We start from the raw sequence: 18,440 nt of genomic DNA, 5'->3' as shown, positions 1-18,440 counted from the left end.
CTTGCCTCAGAGGTCCCCGTGCTGCTCCAAAGCCTGAGCTGATCAATGTCACATGAGTCCCCCACACCCCCTCCCTGTGCCAGGAGCCGGGGCAGTTTCTCCCATTCCCTTCACGGCTGGACCATGGCAGTGACCCTCTGCAGTAAAAGGAAGCTCAGCTCCACACTCCGTGACTCCACCCTTCCTGTGTCCTCAGGCCTGGCAGAGGAAAGGCTTCCCCGGGGCTGGTCTGGGAGCCTCAGCCCCTTGCGCTGGGCCCACAGAGTCCCCACCTTGGGCCTCTGGGGGCCTATGCTCCCTGCTCTGAGCGGCCCTCACACCCCCCTCTCCCTGAGATCAGTGAGGACCACTGCCAGATTTCCCAGCTGGCAGGGTGGCAGCCCGGGGTGGGCCCAGGTGGTGGCTATCAGATCCTGCCTGCCCCTTCCCTGGCCAGCAGGCCTGTGTGGCCATACCTCCGCAGGCCTCTGGTTTCCGGGGCTACTCCTTCCACCGCTCAGCCCCTGTAACTCGCCTCCAAATTTTTCAGTTGACATTATTTGTGATCCCTGTACTGGTTGAATAGTGTCCCCCCAGATTCCTGTCCAAAGGATACCTGTGAGTGTGACCTTATTTGAAAGTAGGGTCTCTGTAGATAGAATGAAGTTAAGATGAGGTCATACTTGACTAGGGCGGCCCTAAATCCGATGATGGTGTCCTTATAAGCGGAGGAAGACTCAGAGGCAGAACACAGGGAGAAGGCCACGTGTTGACAGAGGCAGAGAGCCGGCATTCCAGGCCTTCAACCTTCAGCAGGTCTGGGCCTTGCGAAGATGTTACACCTGCCAGAGCCAGAAAAGAAGAAAAGAGACCCACCTGGAAGCCACGTTGGGGAGTGGCCGAAGGGGCACGGGAGCCCCGAGGAGCAGCCAGGCCGGGGGCCTGGTGTGGGGTGGGCTGGGAGTGAGTGGGGAGAGAGAAGTGGTCTCCCTGCAGGAAGGTGGAGCCAGGAAGGGGCTGTCCATCTCTGAGGAGAGACCAAAAGGCCCCTAGCAGGTCCTGGACTAGGGCAAAGTGCAGGGATGAACTCTTTTCCTCCCTGTGGTCAAGAATCTAACATGCAACTATGATTATAAACTGGGGAACCCCTTGGAGACCCAAGAGAGCGCTCACACAGCAGCACCCTCGGGGAACCTCGAGTCGAAGGCTCCGCGGGGACAGAGGCTGCAGAAGCCCAGGAGGAGCTGCCCCGAGGACCGCAAAGCTCAGAGCCTGGGCGCCCCTCCAGGGGTTGTTGGAGGGGCGTTTGGGGGAGAGCTACGGGGTAGAGTGGACTGCAGCCTGGCTATAAGTGGCTTTCGGTGGGTGGCCGCACTCGCCGGCTCGAGTTTCTTCACATCTGAAGAACCAGCGCGGTGGTGCCACCAGGTTCACAACCTGCACCAGTCTGCGCCTGCAAGCCACGCGGCAGCAGCAGCATCGCCCCCGCTAAGACTGCTGGCGCGAGGTCCGACAGATGCACACCTGCTGGGCGGTCCCCGCGGCGCCACTGGACACGCCCATGTGACTGCCCAGGCTCGCCCCGCCCTGCCGCGCGAGACTGGGACCCGGGTGTGAGATCCATCCCGCCGGGCGGCGACGCGCAGGCGCGGCGCGTGGCGGCTCGTCGACCTCCCGGCCTGCCCCGCGTTCGCTGACGTCGCGCAGCCTCGTCCTCGCTGCCGCCGCCGCCACCGTAGTCGCCGCTGCTGTCGCCGCCGCTGCAGCTGCCGCCGCCGCCGTTGCCGCCATTGAAGTCTGCGCCTCGTCAGTGCGTCTCGTCCCGCGCCCGCCCGCGAGCGGCCCGCGCGCCCAGCCACCGCCGCCGCCGCCCGGACGGCGCCCGGGGAGGAGGCGGCGGGCCCGGGGCCGCGAGAGCGCGGGTGACAGGCCCGGCCTCGCGGGGAGGCCCGAGCCGGCGGGCGCCCCGGCCCCGCACCGCGCCGGCTGTTCATGAAGCATGTCGGCCACCAGCGTGGACCCCCAGGTAGCGGTGGGGCCGGGGTCGCGGGGCCGGGCGCCGGGGTCGCGGGGTCCGCTCGCGGAGCGGGAACGCGGGGGCCGGGGTCGCGGGGCCCGGGTCGGGGTGGCGGGGTCGGCGTCGCGGGGCTGGGCCGACGTCGCCCGGGACCGCGGGCCCTTTGGGGCCGGAGCGCGCCGCCCGCCGGGAGGGGTTCTCATGGGTAATTTTGTGTTCCCCTCTCCCCTGGTGCTGTCCGCTCGCGCGTCTGGGCCTGCGGCGAAGCAGAGAACAAAAGGGCAAGATAATAAAGGTGAGCGGAGTCCGGATGGCGGTGCGGGCCGGGAGCGGAGGGGGCGGCGCTCGCCTAGAGCTCGGCGCGCGTGTTGGGGGAGGAGAGGTCTTGGAAGCGGCAGCCAGAACCGCGGAGTTTTTCTCCCTCTTCTTCGGGGAGACGAAACCTTAGCCTGTGATATTGGGGGAGACGTAACAGGTCGGAAACAGGGAGTTTTCAAGGAGAAGCAAGCAAATCGGTGGTGAGAGTAACTCCATCTCTCCCTCCCACGGCAGGCTGGTTGATTGGGGTGGGGGAAGGGAAGGAGGCCGGGGGCCCAGCGACCTGCCTGTCTGCGGCCCCAGGTGTGGGGCTGGCCCTGGAGCGGCTGCTGGCTCTTGGCCCTGTACGCTGGCGCCTTACCCCAGTCTTTTGAGCCTCTTGGGATGCTCTGGCTTGGGGTCCACCCCCAAAACTCCGTCTTGGGAGAACTGGTGACGCTTCATGTTTACTCCGAAGACTGTTTTGAACCAGTGTGTGTGTTACTCGGTGTAACCGAATACGGTTATCATGTTTTGAGATTGGAGAAGGCCCAGCACTTATTTACCTTTCCCTTCTTTTCCTGGCTGAGCGTGGTGACAGTGGAAAATAAGAGCACAGCCAGATACCAGTTAAGAAGCGTCGCTCAGCTGCAGCTTCCCAGCTTTGCTGCCCACATAGCCAGGCTTTAGGAAGCACTGTTCTCTGTCTGGCAGACATAGATCTCAGCCCACATCATCTTTACCAAAACCTGGTTACGAGTTCCTTGCAGTATTTTGTCTGCACCTATATTTTGTCAACATCTACCAAAGTACGATTAATTTTTATCAGAAACGTAACCTAAGTTATTGCAAGTTTTGTATCAGCTTTCTAATTAGTTGTGTAAGTATCAGTTCTGTAATGTCTGTGCCCATTTTTAAGTAAAAGTGATTTATAGTAGAAGTTGATGGGTATAAACTTAACTATCTTTAATTTCTGTGATTAAAAGGAACTTTAAAAAATTCAAAGGTAATGTTTTGCAACTTCTCATTCTAGTACAAAATGGTTCTTTGCATCAGAAGGATACAGTTCATGACAATGACTTTGAGCCCTACCTTTCTGGACAGTCAAACCAGGTGAGTTTGTTTTTTTATTTTTTAACATTTTTACATTTATTTTGACTGAGGTTTGTAATAAACCTTTATTAGCGTATTTCTGACTTTATTATCCGAAACAACAGAGAAGCAGACTATAAAGTACTAGAAATAAAGGAAGAGGCTGACAAAGGCTTATATTGAAGAGCAGCTTCCCGTTGAAGGTGGGGCATGCGTGCGGGGAAGCTGGTTTTCTCTCTGGAGGAAATGGTGTCCCACGCGCCTGGCAGGCACGCGGGATTCTCGTCGGCCTCAGCACTGGTGGGTGAGTGATGCACTGCGTTAGACAGAGCGGGGGTGTGCGGAGTTCTCTGAAGTTTTCCGGGGACTGTTTTTAGCTCTGGATGATTGGACGTTTGGTCTCGAGCAGCTAGAGCAGGACTCTGGAGTGAGACTGCGGCCTTGGGTTGTTCACACCGCTGCTGACTGTGGCGCTTCTTCAATGGCTTGCCCCTCTGTGCTTGCCTCCTTTTCTTAGGACAGTTGGAAGAGGCGGCTCCTGATAGGGTTGTGGGGAGGGTGAGACTAGATGGTGCCCAGAGAGCTCAAGGCGGCACCTGAGTGAGATGTAGCCGCTTGTTCTCTCAGGTGTCGCAGGCTTTCTCAGCCTTGGCACTAAGGGGGTCGTGGACAGAAACGCTCGCTGTTTGGGGGGCCTTGTAGGATGTTTAGCAGCGTCCCTGGCCTTCATCCGTGAGCTGTCATTAGTATTTGCGTACCACCCTCCGCATAACAACCAAAAACGCCTCAGCAAACATCTGCTGGGGGGCTAAACTGTCCTGGTTAAAACCACTGGGCTAGTTGGAGTTGAGGTTTAAGCAAAAGATCTGCCGCTTTTAAAATGCACAGTGTATGTTTGCTTTAGAGCAAAGTCAGGCTCTGCCTCTTCCCTGTGGGATGAAGCTAGTCTGCCCTTCTGTAGAACGTCTTAGAACTTTTCTCCATTCTTCTCCTCCTGCTGCACTTGGCAAGTCAGCAGCCGAGGAGCCTGAGAGACCCTGTTCAGGGGGCCCCCTGAGGGCCCACCCCTCCTCTGGGCAGGACAAGGGGCTGCTCAGTGACGGGCTTTCAGCCAGAGGTGATGGCAGGAAGTTAAGTGGACTTATTTATCTCTTAACGTGATTTGCTCTAGCAGGTGTTGTGTGTGGATTTTAACCAGAAATTCAAGGGAGGGGGTCGCTTCACTTGGAATCTTTTTTTATAAGGTAGGAGCTTTTGATACTCAGGAGGATGTCTTTAAAAGTGGAGTAGATGACTTTCTGACGTCAGGGGAGTAGTCCCAGCTGGCTCACGCTGGAGAAGCCGCGTGGAAGGACCGTGGTGGGTTGGTGCTATCAGTGGACAGCCTTAAAACATCCTCTTCATCTTGTTTGTTAAGATGTGTACTTGTCAGCAAGATGATTAATCAGCACATCACTTAGGAGTGAATTTATTGAGAAAACTCTTAATTGAGAACAGACCTTCCAGAAATGCCCAGTTGTTGCAGAGTGTAGGAAGCGTGCAACACGGGAGGGCTCTTAGATCCTAGTTTTCCCGGCCTTTTCGTCTTACGGATGAGGAACCTGAAGGCCAGAGAGGCTCTGCTGTGCCTGGTGGCAGAGCCAGGCTGTGGACTGAGGGTCGGTACCTCTCACCCAAGTGTGCAGCGGGATCCTTTGGTCCTGTGTTCGCCACTCATTTCTTCACGTGGGCTGTGATGCAGTCGAGGGTCCCTTGAGATTGTCACTGTCTCTAGGTGTGGCCTCTGCCGTGACGTCCAGCCCAGACTGCTAGTGAGGAAGCCAGAGCGGAGATTGGTGTGGCAGGAAGCAGTGAGCGCACACTTCCTGTCTGTCCACTTAGCCTTTACTGAGGTGGTGTTGACGTGAGATGAACTGCCCGTGTTTAAACATATGTGGCCTTTCCCTGGTACGCATGCGCACCTGTGGAGCCGTCACCGCGGTGGAGGTCGTGGGTGTATCCGTCAGCCCTGGGCTGCTTTCTTACCTTTTCTTAACCCAGCTGTGGTTTGTAGTAGCCGGTTGGAGACACTCTGGTGTTCTGATTTGTGATGCCTTAGCGCTTCGGAAGACTTGGAAAGCATTTAAAAGCGTGCCTTTCCATTAGCTGACTTGTACCACGCTCGGGGTGGGTGCGCTTCCCTCAGAAAGGCCTGGGGACCCTGCCCTCGGTGTGTGTTTTCCTTCCTAGTGGCACCCCTAGCATCCTTACGTAGCAGACTTGAACTACACTTCAGTCAGCTGTTTGGACACGATGGGGGGAGAGGAAGCACCGGGGGGCGGTGGGGGCCCAGGGGCGAGGGTGTGGGGCTCTGACGCTGCTGGCTTGTCCTGACTTCGCCCTCCTAAGGGCCGGCCTGCTTTCTCGTTCTCTGTTTTTTTCTCTGAAAGGTAAGGAAAGACTGCAAGGACCCAGAAAGTTCCTGCTCAGAGTTTTGGAGACAGCGCCTCTGAGTTTGGTGTAGGTGCTGCTGGCCAGATGCCAGGCCGAGCGTGTGGACGGAGGGGTTACCGGGGATTCTGCGTCTCCACTCAAGCACTCAGTTGTCGGCAGCCTTGTCAGCGTGCCCGGTCACGTCTGACGTAGACAGAAAGGAGAAAAGTCAACTTTTTCGTTTTTCCTCTTTAATAATTCAGCTGTGTTCTGAGTGTACTGAGAAGCGTTCGCCTTTTAGGAATGTTGTATAAATTTACTCGTTTCAGGTTCTAGGGCTGATCATCTGTAGTTGCTTTAAGCCGTGCTGTTGATCGAGTCCTCTGATGAGATGTGGGTAGAGCTGCCCGGAGTGCTGTGGGGTGTCCGCCACTTGAGGGTCAGTGTGGCATCTCTTCGAGACCTCGTGTCCACTGTCTCTAACGTGCCGTCCGTCGTGCGTGGTCGAGCTGACACTTACGCCTCTCTGCTCTCTTGGCAAGAAGCTCCTGTCTGCCCACCCTGAAGGCTCCTTCCTTGGAAATGGTGCTCAGCTGTCACCCAGTGTTTCTGTCAGGTTTGGGGGCGTTTCCCCCAGCGGCACAAAGCTGGACGCACCGACGCCTTCTCGCAGCGCCTGCGCCGTGCAGAGAGCCTGGAGGAGCTCAGCCCGCGCCTTCCTGCTGCTCCACAGTGGCTCCGGGGGCCTGGGCGGGGGTCAGGGGGAGCACTTGGTCATGGGCACTGGTTACCTGTGGCTGCGTCTGGGAGCCAGGGGTGTCCTTCAGACGCGGCGATGGTGCCGCCGAGTGGCATCGGGACACACTGCTCACCGCTGTGAAGCTGCTCAGAGCCGCGCACCTCAAGGGGGGAGACAAGCGCAGAAATTGTGTGGGTGTCGGAAGCCATGGTCTCCTCTGACCTGACCTGCAGCCTGAAGCCCAGGAAAAGCGAGCGGCCAGCCGCACCCCAGGATTTTCCCCAGGAGCTGTGGGCGTGGGGGGCCTGCTCTCAGCCCTGGGTCACTTTGTCACTGCTTTCACAGTTGCCCTTGGTACCTCCCCTCTTGCATAGTTTATTCCAGCCCCCTGCATCCCCCACGTAAATGCTTCTCAGCGTACGAGGCGTTCCATGTGCCTTGGGCGTCTGAAGCCTTGGGCTTTCTGTTTCTCCCTCCAATCCCTCTTCTCGGTCACTGTAATGGCTGAGTCACTTTATTGTTTGTGAACCTTAAAGCATTTGAGCAATTTCAGAACTTCTCAGAAAAATGGATACAGGAATCAAACGTTCCAACTCTCAAGCAGGTGGTTTTGGTCATTGAGCGTGAGGGTTTTTTATAAAACTGGTTAAGTTTTGTTTTAAGTACAAAAAACTTAATTATAGAATAGGTTTATGGGTTTATCATGTTTTACTGTTTGGTTTTTCAAAGAACGTCATCTAGGGGTAAGTGTCACGACTATTGGAGTTTATTTTGTTTGGAGTGCCCATTTTGTTTATCACTTTTGACCGGTCACAAGGAGGCGCCCTGAAAGTCCAACGCTTGGGGGTGTCTTTTCTACTGTCACTAGACTAATTCTGCCTTGGAGACCTGTCAGCCTCCCTTTCTTGAGTCCCTAAGTTATACAAAGGCTACAGTTAGACGTGCCACACGTGAAAGTGGTCTTCGGGGGGGCGCGGTTTTACCTGCGTCGTCCTTAAAAGAGTTGGTTCCATGCTGCTCCTTTGAGTAGCCCCGCGATGCCTCTGCACAGAAGCATTAATGCGCTAAGAGAAAGGGCGCGATTTGTCGTCATCCCTTTGGTTTCTGCACCCACGTCCCTGGCAGGTGAACTTGGGCCTCTTTACCTGGGCTGCACAGCTAACTAAGTAGATGGCATTTTTGCTGTCGCAGGAGCCCAGCTGGGGAGCGTGGCTCTGAAGAGCCTGAGACCGCGGCTGGGCGGGCTTCTGAGGGGCTGGGTGGGAGCTCGAGCAGTGCCCGAACCCTGCGGTGCCCCTGGCGGCCTTGTGTTGCAGCTCTCTGAGTGGCACGGTTCAGTTTCACTGTGACTCGGGGCTGGGACAGTCAGCCTGAGCACTGCGGACAGTGGCCCGAGCCCTGGTGGCGGGGGGCGGGGCGGGGGGATGCGGACCGCAGCAGGGAAGGCCCCACGGGTTCTCCTGCTGTTCCTGGCAGCTTTGCCTGTTACTCCGCTGCTTCACTCTTGGAGTTTGGAAGGAGACCCAGCAGATGTGGTAGAAGATGGGCTGCCAGTAAGGGGATGAAAATGGATTCAGTTCCCAGCACCGGAGGTCACTGCATGCAGCCTGCTGTGCACCCCGCGGCCTGGTGGGGACAGACGATGTCGGGAGGGCTCGGCCAGGGCCAGCTCGGAGCCCTGGGGATGGCGGTGCGGGTGGCACGCGGCATCTGCTTAGTAAACCACAGCTTCTTACCCTGTGAACTTGAAGTGAGGCGTCTTCGTTCCTTTTGTTGTATGAATTTAAGTGTTCAAGGGAGAGCTGCAGTCCAGGTTATTTCACGATTTTCCAGTAAAGAGCTGCAGCCTCACTGGTGCTCTCCTCGTAGTGACCTGCCTGCGTTGACACGTTGTGGGAGGAGAGGGTGGACTCCTCCCAGGGCTGCCTCCGCCTTGGTCCTGCCTGTGGCTGGGTGAAGGATTCGGGGGTGCCGGCTGGCTCACCTCCTCTTTCCCTGGACAGTCCTGGCTGGAGGTGGCTGAGAACTGCCCATCTGCACGATGGGGTCTGTGTGACCAGGGTGTTGGGCTTCTCCATTAATAGTGAGGTTGGGGTGGACTTGAGGGACGTGCCGTGGTTAACATAGTGCGTGTGGTCTCATGTTTTAAGTGAAGTCCTGTTGTGCTTAAGGCTGAAGCGTGGGTCAGAAGGGAGGTGCTGGCCCCGTGGGCTCAGTGTTCCGTGGCCGTGCTCCTGTGGCTCCGGTTGGATGCGTGGCTGTGTGGTGTGGATGCCACGCAGCCCTTGGGTCCTCTCTTCTCCCGAGTGCATTCCTTGTGTGCGAGGGAGGCCGCGTTGATGTGGCCCCGCCACTGCCGAGGTGGGTGCCCAGCTGATGGGGGAGGAGAGTGCTGGCCTCCCTTCAGAAGGCTTGTCCCCATTGTGCTGTTGAGGCACCGGTGGGCGCCGAGGCCAGAGGCTAGAGGCTTCCACCCCTGGGGCTGCCCCACCTCACAGGGCAAGTCCGCCACCCTGGCCTCCCAGGGACTGACTCTCCTCAGAGCAGCCCCTCCTGCGGGCACAGGGTGGGTGGAGGCAAGCAGGGAGGCGGGGCTGGGGGCCACAATGCGGGGGCCAGAGTCACTGAGATCCATTCAAGGGCAGTGGCTCAGGCGGCTCCCCTGCATTCAGAGCACCGATGACGGCCACTTGTCTGGCTTTTTCTACCCCCTGAGAATCTCAGGGGTTTGTGTTAACAGGCAAATAGGTATTACTCCATTTTAAAAGTGCTTCTGGAATAGTCTGCCGTCAAGTGGAGCAGCCAGCAGGAAGGAGACGTGGTTCCCGAAGCCCCAGGAATCCTAGGATGGGGCGGGGGGAGGAGGTGCCAGTGGGGACCGGCGGAGGGTGCCTGGGTCAGCACATCCCGTGCTGGGCCGGGATGTGCCAAGGAACTGGCCTGTCCTCCACGGGACTTCTGGGGGCTCCAGAGAGCTACTCCCTGTTCTCATTCCAGTGAAGCAGAGCCTCCTCCAGTCACCTGGGACACCAGCCACCCTCTGCCGGCCAGGGCAGCGGGTCCTCTGACTGGATGACAGGTGCGGGGTCGGGGAGGAGGGCTCTAGCCGCCGCTCTGCTTGTAGAACTTTCTGGTTACTTGGGAGAACTATGCAGAAATCGGACCAGAGAACTCCACGTTTGCCCCCGCTCTTGCTTTCCTTCACAGCCTGTCCGCTCTCGGGCCCAGGTCTGACCAGGACCCCTGGGTGAGTCTCTCTCCAAGGAGACGTCTTCCCAGAACTGCTGACCCCAGGTCTAAACCAGGCCCTGGGCAGCTTTCCTGAACCCCGCCCCCCCCAAGGGGAGGCCCTGCAGCTACTTAAACTCTTCCCAGGGGTTCCGGCCATCACACGGAGGCACGTTTTCAGTAAGGGTCTCCCCGCCGTAGCCAGCTCCCCTCTGAGAGCCCCAGGAAACGGTGGGGACTGAGGGGGCCAGACCCCTTTGGGCTCGGGTGGGGGCGGGGCGGGAGTCCTGGGGGTCATCCAGGGGTCATCAGCACGCCCGTAGCCCTGAGCTTGTGGCTGCTGCCTCCTCAAAGCTTGCTCGCTTGGCGCCGTGCTGGCCGTGCTGTCAGTGTCCTGCGTAAGCATTATTGCCAGCGGGACAGAGACCTGTTCCTCAGGCTGAGTGCCTTGAAGTGGGCCACTCTTCAGGGTGCAGTGGAGGGGTTGCTGAGAGGATTGCTTCACCTAACTTGAATCCAGATCAGTTGCAAGTGACCCTTCTGTTTGGAGTGGCCCCTGGGGCGTCTGGGCGTCGCCCTCTCTGTCCTGGCTGGGCCCGCTGGGAGGGGAGCTGGTGCTGCACAGGCCCGTTCCCCACCAGCCTGCGCTGAAGTAGGCGTGCTTGACGTGGCAGCACCTCCTCCGGGTCGGGACACGTCTAACTCATCACGTGCTTGTTTCCGCAGAGTAACAGTTACCCCTCCATGGCCGACCCCTACCTGTCCAGCTATTACCCACCATCCATCGGATTTCCCTACTCCCTCAATGAAGCGCCGTGGTCTACCGGAGGGGATCCTCCAATCCCATACCTCACCACCTACGGACAGCTCAGTAACGGAGACCAGCATTTTGTGCACGATGCTGTTTTCGGGCAGCCTGGGGGCCTGGGGAACAACATCTATCAGCACAGGTTTAATTTTTTCCCCGAAAACCCCGCCTTCTCGGCCTGGGGGGCGAGTGGGTCTCAGGGGCAGCAGGCTCAGAGTTCAGCTTATGGGAACAGCTACACCTACCCGCCGAGCTCCCTGGGCGGCACGATCGTGGACGGACAGACAGGCTTTCACAGCGACACCCTCAACAAGGCCCCTGGAATGAATAGCCTGGAGCAGGGCATGGTGGGCCTGAAGATCGGGGATGTCACCACCTCTGCAGTCAAGACGGTGGGATCGGTCGTCAGCAGCGTGGCGATGACGGGCATCCTTTCCGGCAGCGGCGGGACGAACGTGACCATGCCGGTGTCGAAGCCGACCTCGTGGGCGGCCATCGCCAGCAAGCCCGCCAAACTGCAGCCGAAGATGAAGGCGAAGAGCGGGCCCGCCGTCGGGGGCGCTCTGCCCCCTCCGCCCATAAAGCATAACATGGACATTGGCACCTGGGACAACAAGGGGCCCGTGCCCAAGGCCCCGGCTCCGCAGCCCCAGCCGGCCCCCCAGGCGGCCCCCCAGCCCCAGCCGGCCGTGCAGCCCCTTCCCACCCAGCCTCCCCCTCCGGCCCCACCACAGCATCCGGGCCCCCAGCAGCCGCCCCAGACCCGCTGGGTCGCCCCTCGCAACAGAAGCACGGCATTCGGGCAGAGCGGGGGGACCAGCGGCGACAGTAACTCTCCCGGGAGCGCCCAGCCCAGCGCCACCCCGAGCCCGGAGTCCCACCCCGTCCTAGAAAAACTGAAAGCCGCCCACAGCTACAACCCCAAGGAGTTTGACTGGAACCTGAAGAGCGGCCGCGTGTTCATCATCAAGAGCTACTCGGAGGATGACGTGCACCGCTCCATCAAGTACTCCCTCTGGTGCAGCACGGAGCACGGCAACCGGCGCCTGGATAGCGCCTTCCGCGCCCTCGGCAGCAAGGGGCCCGTCTACCTGCTCTTCAGCGTCAATGGCAGCGGCCACTTCTGCGGGGTGGCTGAGATGAAGTCACCCGTGGACTACGGCACCAGCGCCGGGGTCTGGTCCCAGGACAAGTGGAAGGGCAAGTTCGACGTGAAGTGGATCTTCGTCAAGGACGTGCCCAACAACCAGCTCCGGCACATCCGGCTGGAGAACAATGACAACAAGCCGGTCACCAACTCCCGTGACACCCAGGAGGTGCCCCTGGAGAAGGCGAAGCAAGTGCTGAAGATCATCGCCTCGTACAAGCACAGCACCTCCATCTTCGACGACTTCTCGCACTACGAGAAGCGCCAGGAGGAGGAGGAGGTGGTGCGCAAGGTGAGTGTGGGTCCCAGGGGTGCGGTGGGTCGCTGGCAGGGGCGGGGGACGTCTGAGTGGTCACCACCCTGGAACCTGGGGTCCTTCTCCAGTTGTTAAGAAACACTGGTGCACACACTCTTGTAAAGGACCTGCGGGTAACTTGCTCTTTTCTCTTTGTGAATTATGATGTTTTCTAGAACAGTGCTTCCTAGTCTCTGTCCAGCCAGGAACACTTAGAAATACTGTTCTGTGGCCCTGGGGTGGACAGGCGGGGCTGCTGGGGCAGATACCCCACCGAGGGCCTCGCTGGGCGTTGCCCTCAGCAGCGGGGACGCTCTGGTCTAGGGCTCGCTGCTTGCTTCTCTCTCGAAAACCCAATATCTTGCAGTTTTTGGAAAGCTGAGTTTGCTCGTCTAGAGAGTAGAAGGGCAGGGGAGGGGGAGGTTGGAATGCAGGCAGTTCATAACTGAAATGTGTGCATCTAGAGTCACGGCGAAAACCCTTGGGTGGGTCTCTGAGTGGGTCCCAACCTCCTGTGACAGCCCACGGAATGAGTCTGCTCTGTAGGAGATCAGGGCTCAGAGGCCTGTCAGTTGGCCCAGAAATGGGAAAAATAAGGACATTGTGACACACTTGGCAAAGCCACTTCGTTCAAGAGAGTTCGTCCTGAGATTCTTCCTGCTTTTTTGGTGTTAAAATGTTCTTTCTTTCGTGAAATGTCAGTTGATAATAGGTGGGTTTTCAACCCCTGTTTAGTTCTCTGTGTTACAAAAAAAAAAAAAGCGTTACCCATCTGGGAAGTTCAGTGTCCTGAGTGTTTTCCGGCAGAAAGGCTTGTAAATGGGGTGTACAGAGAACACAGTGCTGGTAGCGGTTTTAAAGTTGTACAAAACTAACAGCTCACAGTTTGCAAAACTTTGAAAGCAGGTTGGTCCCACTCTCACTCTTGGGCGGAAAGGAGAAGGGCTTATTTCCAGTTACTGCGAAATTGGGTATAAAATGAAACACCAAATTGCTGGATTTGCAGGGACAGGACGGAGATCATGCTCACGAGACTTGACGTCCCTGGTGACTGGGCGCCGGCTCTGTGTGTGTGGCGTCTTAGGTGCTGTGGCCCTGGGTTCTGCTGGTTGTGATGAGCTGAGGGGTAAACTTGTGCCCCGCCCTGGTGGGTGTTTGAAGGTGCTGGTGACCTAGAACTTGCCTCGTGATGGAGCTGGCGCGTCAGGAATGGGCGGAGGAAGGAGCAGCCCTCCCTCAGACCCTGGGGGCCCGAGGCTTCCAGGTGTTACTGCAGCGGGCTCGGCCCGGCCCAGCAGTGTCCTCTGCCGCCCGGTGTCCTCTGCCGCTGGGCTTCGCTGTGAGGCTTCCCCGGGCTGCTCCTCCCTCCCCCTGGGGCAGCGAATGCTCCAGAAGCAGGTGAGCGCCTGCGAGGAAAGGTATGCGGGCCAGCTGGGCTGAAAGCCTTTGTCCACAGGGGTCAGCGTTCCATTAATCCATGTTCTGGAAGCCCGACCTCTTGCTGTCCTGGTGGCCTCTCTCGAGCTCGCTGGACTGTAGAGGAGTGGGGGTGGGTCTCAACGTTGCCCCAGAAACTTCCACCAGGACGCTTGTCTGCAGGGCTCGTTCTGGAGTCGGCAGCTGGCACTGCCTTCCGTGCAGGAGTTGGGTGTGTCCTTAGGAAGGACGGGTACTGAGATGAGGTTGGGAGCAGCTCCCTGAAAACCCTGAGCTTGCTGGCGAGGCCACCGTCACCAAGAAGGCCGCCCTGGAGACTCTCAAGAAGTCCTTTTGTTGATCAGCTGGAGTTTGACTCCATTGCTTTGAAATGATCATGACGCTTGGAAACACGTTGTGTTGAAAGGTAAGATGTACTTGCCCTTCTGCAGGAGTGCTGGCTGTCCTGCATCTCAGCCGTCCATCTGAAAGCCAGCTGGCTCCTTAGGGAAGCACCACGTCTTGTGGCAGCTGGGTCAGACCTAGCCCTGCAAGCCTCTGGGTTTTAAATGTAGAAACAGCCACTCCTTAGGGCGCTTAAAATAGTGCAGGTTTTAAGTGACAGGGTCAAGCTGAGGAGTCCCTCATACGACTGGACTGGCCACGGTCCGGGGTCAGCTCTGCACAGGCACGGCAACTCAGTGGGAAACCGGGCAGAGACGGGGTTAGGAGTGCGCCGCCTCTGTTGGGTTTGCTGTGAGAAGAGGCTGTTCACAGTCTCAGGGGTGGTGGTCCTTGTAATGGTTGAAGGGAGTCGGGGCTTTGGGAGGTGCCCACGCTTGTCGGCACCACTCCAGCCGCAGCCACTTTGAACTCCAAAGAGAGGCTTGCACTGCTCTCCAGGAGGGGCGGTAGCTGTGGTCTTCCTCGGAGGATGCAGAGCACAGAGCTCCTGATCCTTCCAGTTCAGAGTTCAGGGTGGGGAGGCAGTGTTAATTCTTGGAGCTGCGGCCATCCACCCACCCAGCCCGGCTCACCCACATGCTCTGGGGCTTTTCAGGACGGTGAGACGGTTTGAAAAGCACCGCAGGTGCCCTGCCCTGGTGACGGCACTGAGGATGTGGGGGAGTCGGCGTCTTATGAACCTGAAGACACGCGGTCCGTTTCTAGCAAAAGAGAGGGTTCTGCTTGTGTTGTACATTACACGTGTAGTGATCCCAAATGTTTGGGCTTTGCGTCATCGACCAACCCCTGTCCGGCAGTGTCCATTACCAGCTTCATCCTGCTTGAGGGGGGCAGGAGGAGGGGGACTGTTCCATGTCTCAGCTGAATCGTAAGTAGAGGCCTAGATGGCTTCCGGCAGGCAGGCAGCCGTGGGGAGGGACTGAGCTGCGGGTCACAGGCTTGTCACACACTTTGGGAAAGGTCGTCCTCTTGGTGGGAGGAAATAAACTGGCCAGGGGAGTCTTCCCTGCGCAGGTGGCCACCACGTCAGGCGGTTATCAGGCGCCCATTCCGTGTGGCCAGGACCCCAAAGCTTGGAACTGTCTTGGGCAGTGGCCCCTGCAGGGAGCCGGGTCCAGATCTGGCCACAGCACCTCGACCTGGAGGGAATTTGTCTGCGCGGCACGTTCGCTCACAGTGTTAAGCTTCTTTTCTCTTTTTACAGGAGCGGCAGAATCGAAACAAGCAGTGAGGACGAAGCAGGTTCTGTACCGTCAGACGTGGGGCTGGCGCGGTTGGAGAGTGTGTGCTCGGTGCTGTCTCTTGGCGTCGGCTCTGGCCGGCCTCGCGCAGGGCTCGACTGCTCGCATCTTTATGTTCTTTGTAGTTTATTTTTGCCCAGATGATCTGCATTTGTTTGTATTTTTTCTATGTATTACAGTATTGTAGAACTCACCAATAAAGGACTATGTTTTCGTCAGCTTATCAGTCACACTGACCTAATGTGAAATATAAGTATCCTTAAAAACAAAAACCTAATCCATCCCAAAGATTTATTATTATTGGTGAAAATTATGTTCTTATGTTCACGGTCATTTAATATCTTTACATGAGACTTCTTGTCTCTCACCCCTTTTGCTTTAATAGCGAGCGTAAGAACCTGTGCGTCGTCCGGCATTTAGCGTGTTCTGTTCAAGGGCTTCCCTTCAGGATATGCCGAAGTCACAGGCTGATGACCGCCTCGTCAGCCGCTTTGCCATTTCATCTGTTACCTGTCGTCTGAATGCTGATCTGCCCGTTTGATTTCTACTGGACAGAAGGATAAATTCCAGTCTCCCCAGTTTGGTGAACCTGCTGTTTCCTGGGAACACGGGTCTTGCACAGCTGTGCGCGCCCGGCGGCTGCTCTGCTCCTACTCAGGCGGTGACCACAGGCCCGCGTGTGGAGGCCTTCCTCGTTGTGTGCAGGCCGTTCGCTCCCCCTTTTCTTCACTGGAGAGTCCTAATGCCGTTTCACGTTTTTATGCCAATAATGCTAAGCTTTAAACCTGGGATCTGGTAGTCCAGACGGTGTGATGGGTGATGCCACCGATTGTAAATTTCAGCGTGCGTGTCTAGTTTTTTTCCTGTTGAATGGGTACAAAAAAGCAAACAAACAGAAAACCTTTTAGAAACTGAATTTGCTGTCGTGTCTTGTGGGACGAGGGGCCTCCGAAGCACTCGCCACGGGAGTTCGAGCATGAAAGCGGTGTGCACGCCTGCCTGGCGCCCCGCACATGAGCCGGGCAGAGCCTCCCGTGCGGAGCGCAGGTGCTCTCTGAAAGCTGTACTCGCCAGGCCCTCCGAGTTACAGTTTAAGCCGTTTTATCTAGACTTGTATTTAGAACGTGTCACTTTCTCTGAACTGTTATTGCCTGTACGGAGTCACAGACGACATCGGATAACTTCCTCTAGGAGAATACAAGCCTTAATAAACAATACCTATTTAGCAAGTCTGCGGTCACTTCATTCTTCACCCCATTTTACCGGTTAATGTTTTTGTTTGTTTTTTGCTGTACGCGGGCCCCTCACTGTTGTGGCCTCTCCCGTTGCGGAGCACAGGCTCCAGACGCGTAGGCTCAGCGGCCATGGCTCACGGGCCCAGCCGCTCCGCGGCATGTGGGATCTTCCCGGACTGGGGCACAAACCCGTGTCCCCTGCATCGGCAGGCGGACTCTCAACCACTGCGCCACCAGGGAAGCCCACTGGTTAATATTTTACTTGCAGAGCTGGTTAAAAGGGTCACTTCGAGAGGTCCGTGTGTGTCTCCCATGTCTGCCAGCCGTTTCTCACGTGTGCTTGGCCGTCGGGTGGCCTCAAAGAGCAGGTGGCTCCCGGCTCGTCAGGTGGTCGGGGGGCGATGCGCTGATGGCAGTGCTGTGACACGGTGCCCTGCCTCTTCCTGCGAGTCAGCGGCAGAGGCCGTGACAGAATCAGCTACCAACCGGCCTGTGCACCTGTTCCTTAAATGGCGCAGGCTCTGAAGGTGACCCCCAACGCTGCCAGCTCGCACCAGCCCTGGATCAGAGGGCAGCCGCCCTGCTGGCTTTGGGGGCACTCGGGCCTGAACGTTCCCAAGGAGGGAAAGTTACGCAGGTCGCGGTGTGGAAGGGTCAGCGGGGACCTGGCGTCACATCTCGCTTACAAAGGGCTGCTGCTTGTCTGCCCTCCCCAAAAACCCAGCCGGTCAGCCCACCCAGAAGCCCACCCGCGGGGAGTCTTAGCTCTGCGGTGGCTTCTGTCCGCCCAGTGTGCTCCACACATCCCTCCGGCTCCAGAGGTTTCCTCGGAGGGTCTGACTGCAGGCCGCGTCCTCACGGGCTGGCCCGTGGGCGGCTCTTGCGCACTGGGTGTTAAACTGTCCAGTGACAGGGAGGCCCGGACAGAGGCGGGCTTGGCCTGCTGGTGGCCTGTGGCTTCTCCCTCAGTGGGCCTTGTGCCTCGGGTCCCTTGCCATCCAGGAAACGTGGGGTGGCGGGGGGCTCATCGGGCACGACAACAGCCTGAGCCCAGGCCCACGAGCAGGTTCTTGTCAGGGCGCGGGGTCCTCGTGTCCCACCAGCGAACGCCGTGGCCGCCAGCGGAGTCCTCGCGTGGGCTACTCAGCCTTGTGTGCAAACCACTCCTGCCCCCTCCCCAGCCTCCCCTGCACGCCCCCCGCGCTGGCTTCTCCCGCATCCTGGAGTCGCTTTTGAGCTTTGCACGCTCAACTTTTTTCGAAACCAGTGTGTTGTAAAAGGAATTTGAGCAGTTGTCCTGCGTCTTTACTCCAGTGACGGGATGAGTCACCCGGGGAACCTTTTTGAGCTGAGTAATCACCCGGTGGACCACGTCTTCCTGTACTGGAAAGGCCCCCAGAGGAGGGTGCAGGGGAAGGGGGATGGGAACAGCCATGTGCCAGGTAGTAACTTGGACCCCTCCTCGCCAGGCAGCGGGTCCAGGGTAGGTGCCACCTGGACGCAGCCTCAGCACCCACCCGGGGGCCCTGGCTTCACCCCTGACGGCAGCCTTCCTGAGGGCAGCTCTGGGAGCGACCAGACGGGTGCCCGACCTGCTGGCCCCCGTGGTGACACAGGGCGAGGCTCCCGTCGAGGGTCCCAGCGGGTGCAGAGCCGGGAGGCGCAGGAATACCCCTCCGGGTACAGGGCGGCTCTGGGCTCTTGCAGGCTGGCAGTGCGGGTGGTGGTTTCTCATGTGACCACGCTGCCCTCTGCCCCGCTGGAGTCTGGGAGGGGAAGAGAGATGAGGGGCTGGTGGCCGACCCCTGCTTGACATGGTGACAGGGTGAGGTGACATGGGGAGGGCCATGTCACCTCAGCCCTGCTTAACTGGCTTGGAAATTAGGGGCTTCCATAGGTTGAGGGGGAGGGGCTCTCCCTGGCAGGGGCCCAGCCAGGCCGGGGACCCAGGGCGCAGTGCTCTGGACGAGTAGTGGCCGGAGGCGGCGTCCAGCCCCGGAAGCACCCCTCCCACCTCCCAGGTGTCGGTTCTGCCACCACCTCCATCCGGCGGGAGGAGACCCCGAGCC

General features: G+C 58.3%; 1 protein-coding gene across 1 annotated transcript; it reads left to right on the top strand.

The window, feature by feature from the left end:
• Positions 1-1,896: 1,896 nt before the first annotated feature.
• YTHDF1 (YTH N6-methyladenosine RNA binding protein F1) lies at positions 1,897-16,344 on the top strand. Its single transcript, XM_082856272.1, has 5 exons — positions 1,897-2,005; positions 2,267-2,291; positions 3,327-3,406; positions 10,491-12,011; positions 15,100-16,344. The coding sequence occupies exons 1-5, from the start codon at positions 1,979-1,981 to the stop codon at positions 15,124-15,126; spliced, it is 1,680 nt and encodes a 559-aa protein (XP_082712398.1). The 5' UTR covers positions 1,897-1,978; the 3' UTR covers positions 15,127-16,344.
• Positions 16,345-18,440: the final 2,096 nt, after the last annotated feature.

Source organism: Leucopleurus acutus, assembly GCF_964270905.1.
Source record: "Leucopleurus acutus genome assembly, chromosome: 16".
Classification (NCBI taxonomy): Eukaryota; Metazoa; Chordata; class Mammalia; order Artiodactyla; family Delphinidae; genus Leucopleurus; species Leucopleurus acutus.
This window is presented reverse-complemented; position numbering and strand designations above follow the sequence as displayed.